General features: G+C 37.9%; 1 protein-coding gene across 1 annotated transcript; it reads left to right on the top strand.

The window, feature by feature from the left end:
- Window positions 1-5,196, top strand: trub1 (TruB pseudouridine (psi) synthase family member 1). Its single transcript, XM_037754098.1, has 8 exons — window positions 1-196; window positions 287-385; window positions 2,224-2,279; window positions 3,024-3,105; window positions 3,240-3,312; window positions 4,030-4,169; window positions 4,268-4,324; window positions 4,445-5,196. Exons 1-8 carry the CDS (start codon window positions 46-48, stop codon window positions 4,597-4,599), a joined length of 813 nt encoding a protein of 270 aa, XP_037610026.1. The 5' UTR covers window positions 1-45; the 3' UTR covers window positions 4,600-5,196.
- Window positions 5,197-5,617: the final 421 nt, after the last annotated feature.

Raw genomic sequence — 5,617 nt, 5'->3', positions numbered from 1 at the left:
GCCGCAGTTTGACTGGCGCAGTAGAAGAAGAAGAGTGAAACAAGCATGGCAGGACCGAGCATCAGTACCACTGCTGCTCCTCTAACTAGCTCTCTGTCTAAACTACAGTCTCTGAACGGATTGTTTGCGATATATAAGAAACAAGGGCCGACGTCTGCGGACGTGTTAAACACGCTCAAAGAAGTTTTACTCAAAGGTAACTCGGTCGGGAATCAGGAAACAAGTCTGTTGTTGTTGTTGTCATGTGTTGAAGCTAACAGTGAAATGTTTTTTTTGTGTCTTTCAGAAGCCGGGGTGAAAAACCCAAACCCAAGAAAGAGGAAGAAGCAGAGCCTGAAGATGGGTCACGGAGGGACGCTGGACAGCGCTGCTAGTGGGGTGTTAGGTAAGGTTAGAGGTTAGAGGTTAAAGGTTAAAGGTTATAGGGTTGTTCCTTTACATGGTGCTCCACGTGCCTCTGTTGACATTGCTGCCTTGTCTGCTTTGTAGTGGAGCAGATAATAAAGTTCCACCCAAACACATAACCTGTGAAAACATATCTACTGGTGATGTACCTAGTGATATTTCTCCAAGGGTGTAGGTTTGCTTATTAATATAAGATAAGATATTCCTTTATTAGTCCCACAGTGGGGAAATTTGCAGTGTACAGCAGCAAATGGGATAGTGCAAAAAACAAGATGCAGCGGTAAAAACAAAAAGCAAGATACAACACAGTGCAAAAACAAAAGAAGACAGACATATAAAATATGAACAATTTAAATAGAACAAAATATAAAAATTGGAACAATATATACAGTATTGACAATAAACACACTATTAATACAATTGCACAAGTGGGAATATGATATTGCACAGTGATTGGAATGAAATTGCACCTGAAAGTATTGCACAGTATTGTGGCAGCTGCCAATTCTCTGGTGCTTGCTGTTGTTTCCCTTTTCCCTGGTGTTTTTTTGGTTGAGTTGCTGAGTGATTAGAGGGTTATTCAGTTCACCTGTTGCGCAGGGTGTGGGGACTGGCTCTTAAATGATAGTTGAGAGCAGCTTGGTGCATTCCCCTCTTGGCCAATCAGGGTGTAACGACGCCCTTTCTGTAGGGCTTAAAAGAGGAGGGAAACTGCACACCCAGTGTCATTCTGATCTCTCCTTCACTCAATGCAACATGTGTTATCAGCTTTATCAGAAACTCTGGTCTGTTTTGGGCCCTTTTGGGATTCTGTGATCTTTGTGTTTTGTTTGTTGAGAGTGTTGACTCCTAGTTGGGGAAACAAGTTAAGTGCCAACCAATTGGGTTACCTGCACTGGGACGTTTAGGCACTATTTGTGCAACGATCTGGCTTGCCTTACAATAGCCTAACGCCTGTAGGCTGTATTTTTGTATTCTATTCATTTGTTGATTTTCAATGAAACCCTTTATACCCATTTCTTTTAGTGTATTTTATTTGGGAAAACTTTAAAGGAGGGTAAAAGGAAAAACACAAACCAATATTTCAGTTTCCTTAATTGTTTGTTAATATAGAGGCATTTGTTCATTATTGAAGAGGCATTTGTTCATTATTATTATTAAGAAGGCATTTTATTTTATATTATTATGTGGATGGGAACTGTTTTTCAGTCTTCTGACTGAACAACTAAAGTCTGGGGAACTCAGTACCGCCACAGGTTTGCTTATTAATATAAGATAAGATATTCCTTTATTAGTTCCACAGATGGGAAATTTGCAGTGTACAGCAGCAAATGGGATAGTGCAGAAACAAGAAGCAGCGGTAAAAACAAAAAGCAAGATACAACACAGTGCAAATACAAAAGAAGACAGACATATAAAATATGAACAATTTAAATAGAACAAAATATAAAAATTGGAACAATATATACAGTATTGACAATAAACACACTAATAACACAATTGCACAAGTGGGAATATGATATTGCACAGTGATTGGAATGAAATTGCACCTGAAAGTATTGCACAGTATGAAGTTGCACCTGAGTAGATAGATAGATAGATAGATAGATAATAACTTTATTGATCCCGAGGGAAATTCAAGTTTCCAGCATCACAGTTCCATAGTGCAAAACATGTTAGTAAAAAGGTGATACTGGTGAGGCTCTAAAATGAGCAGAATCCTCAGTATGCTGTTTGGTCTGTGTCGGCTGTGATGAACATTGTCACCTCTAGAGGATGCTAGCAGAGCTTTGCTGACATTGTCTCTGTTTCTTTCAGTTGTTGGTGTTGGGAATGGCACAAAGATGCTCAGTACCATGTTGGCTGGTTCTAAGGTGAGTTTGTTTGCACTTCTGTAAACAGTAAAAGTCAATTAATATATATATACAACAAAGCTATAAAGAGCTATATTAATATAATTAATATGTTCTGCTTAACTTGACAGACTTCTCTCTGTCTTTCAGAGGGTGTAGCAGGTACAGTTTTAGGGCTATAGATATATATATTGTATAGGTTTAGTAACCATTTCATTCTAGTGAGACCATTTTTTAAAACTTGACCTCACTGTATAAAATGACCTGTGGTGACCTCTAGGATAATCACAGCCTCATGAAACTTTACAGCCACAAACTAGAGACCTAGAGCATTCAGAGGATGGATGGCTTTCTTAGCTCGACTGACAATAAGGGGGTTTCTGAGCAGTTTACACAACAGAAGTGCTCGCCATCTAATTGCCGAAAAATGCAATTCTTGCAGAAATCTGATCTAAATTCCCAAGGTCTCTAGTTTGTGGCTTCCACAGTTCATTGTTGTGTTCTGACCGTTATACCTGAAGGTTATTCTTTGTTCTCAACACTGATAGTCTCAATTAGTACCATAATCTTATTGTTGTTGTTTTATGGTATATTTAACTGAGGACAGTGCATGCTTTGACCAAATGAAACACTTGCTCCTGTTATAGTTTAATATTGGGTGTTTTAGAATGAACAGCATGAATATTTGCAGATTTCATCAGTTCCATATATAAGTGGTCATTAATACACTAAGACAACATGTGTAACATAGTATTTGTTTTTCAGAAATACGTTGCCGTGGGGGAACTGGGGAAAGCAACCGATACTCATGATGCCACTGGCAGTGTGACTCTGGAGAAAGACTTTGGTGAATATTGAAATACAAATGACATCATGTTATCCAAACGGTTCATCCCTTTCAGCGTGCCTCTCTTTCTGCAGTTTTTTTTCGTCTTACAGGCTGATGTTTGTGATTTTTTTTTTTTTTTTTCCCCCCCACAGAACACATAACTAAGTTGGACATTGAGGAGAAACTGAAAGCTTTTACTGGTGACATCATGCAAGTTCCTCCACTGTGAGTAAAACCTCCAATCTGAGAAAATTACACATATGTAGCTGATTTTTTTTAAGCTAAATGCAGTACCTGTGAGGGTTTCTGGACATTATTTGTCATTGTTTTATGTTGTTAATTGATTTCCAATAATAAATATATACATACATTTGAATAAAGCAGCATATTTGTCCACTCCCATGTTGATAAGTGTGTTAAATACTTGACAAATCTCCCTTTTAAGGTACATTTTGAACAAATAAAACATGTGTGATTAATCTAATTAAACTATGGACCATCATGCGATTAATTGTGATTAAATATTTTAATTGTTTGACAGCCCTCGTTTTTAATAGGAGTAATGAGGGTTAGGGTAACCTAACAGACCTGACAGAAATAAGTCTTTTTAGATAAATCATCAGTATGTTACTGTTTTTCTATTGTGGGACAGTGAACCTTACAGCCTCTAGAGGTCGCTGGTAGTGCTTCAGACCTCAATTGTACAACTGTCACTTCCCGTGTGAAGCTTTCCTGCCAGGGGTCATTACACTTCATATAGGGGAACAGCTTCAAGTTGCAACATTTCTTATTGAGAGAAAGAGTAACACTTCTGCATTTACAGTGTCACTGTGATGATCGAATGGATGAATGCAATTTTATAAACTCTGCAGCATCTTTTCAATCAGATAAAACGGGCATCTTCAGTATTGGTGTGATTTATTTGATTTTCTGTCATTTCAGCTACTCTGCACTGAAAATCGACGGCCAACGTCTGTCTGTCCTGCTGAAGAAAGGTCACAAGGTTGAGGCCAAACCAGCCAGACCAGTCACGGTGTACAACCTGACCCTGCAAGAGTTCAAGCCTCCTCTCTTCACCCTGGGTCAGCACACAAAAATAGCATTTTGGATGTCATTTTCCTGCTGTTCCTATTTTGTGAAATAGCACATTCAAACAAACCGCTTTTTATTTCTATAACAGATATCGAGTGCGGCGGTGGATTTTATGTCCGAAGCCTGGTGGACGACCTGGGAAAAAGTGAGATTTAATTTCCTCATCAGCATGTTTATGGAAAAAAAAGTCCATAAAGTGATGTAACCAATCAGAAATGCTAACAGTTTCCCCGTGAGAATAATCAGTGCCTCGTGTGTGCCGCAGCTCTGTCATCATGTGCTCACGTGAAGGAGCTGATCCGGACCAAGCAGGGTCAGTTCACCCTGGAGGAGCACGCCTTACGCGAGGAGCAGTGGACGCTGGAACACATCCTGCGCTCTCTGCAGCCCTGTACAGAACCACCAGAGGCTGAAACCTGAGGAACGCCCCTCTGAACAGGACCCAGAGTGAAGCGCTGCAGGCTGCTGTCCATTTCACGGGTAGTCATGACTCACCTGCTTGGCTTTTTCCAATGAAGAGAACGTCAATGTTTTAAGGTGTGTTGTTGAACAAATGAAGTGGGACGAATTGAGACAAATGTCAAAACCACTGTTGTTTTGGAACTCAAATGGACCAGGGTAAATACTCTACACTGATTTCTAGTCTTGTCTCTCTGTCAGCTGTTTTTTACATAACATAATGGCCCGTCTCCAGCCTCTGTCTTCACCTGTACACATCCCTCCATGATAGAAACTATTATACAGTACACATACATTTCACAATTTAAAAAATAATTTATGAAAGCAAGAAATGATATACTGTTAGAGAGGATTGCTTGACATTGCTCACCGCAGTTTTCAATTTCCGAGACTTTAAAGTCATAAAACATCTTGCAGTATTATATTACACTTTATAATAACCATCATTTGTAAATGGTAAATTGAGTTAATTAAACATAGTTAATAGTTATTTTACTGTTACCAAACAAAATTATAATTAATAATGTTTACTAATTATTAGTAATGCTATAATTCATGTTATTTTAACAGTTTATTGTTGCACACATAACATTGTACTGTATATACTATACATATAAGTAGTCGTTAATGGTTAATAATTGGTTTGTAAAATGTCTATAAACATAATTTGGAGGGCTATTACAAATTTGCAACTGATGATTATAATACATTGTTAAATAGTTAATAAATAGTTTGTAAAATAGTTTGTAAACTATCTATAATTTTTTTATGAATTTTTGTATATCTTTACCTCTCCTGTGATTCACTCTGTTTGCTGATGTTGCTGCTTTGACAGCTGAATTTCCCTCCGGGGATTAATAAAGGTCCATCTTATCTTATCTTATCTTATAAACATTATTTAGATACTTTGTCAATGATTAATAATTGGTTTCTGGTCCATCTATCTATGTCATTTTTATAGATGTTTTACAAATGATTT

Source organism: Sebastes umbrosus, chromosome 20 (genome assembly GCF_015220745.1).
Source record: "Sebastes umbrosus isolate fSebUmb1 chromosome 20, fSebUmb1.pri, whole genome shotgun sequence".
NCBI classification, from domain to species: Eukaryota; Metazoa; Chordata; class Actinopteri; order Perciformes; family Sebastidae; genus Sebastes; species Sebastes umbrosus.
Note: the sequence above shows the minus strand (reverse complement) of the source record. Positions and strands in the feature narration are given on the sequence as shown.

Coding starts and splice junctions, on each gene's coding strand:
- trub1 (XM_037754098.1), top strand. CDS start 46: ATGGCAGGACCGAGCATCAGTACCACTGCTGCTCCTCTAACTAGCTCT. Junction 386..2,223: donor CGCTGCTAGTGGGGTGTTAG/GTAAGGTTAGAG, acceptor TGTTTCTTTCAG/TTGTTGGTGTTGGGAATGGC. Junction 3,313..4,029: donor ATCATGCAAGTTCCTCCACT/GTGAGTAAAACC, acceptor CTGTCATTTCAG/CTACTCTGCACTGAAAATCG.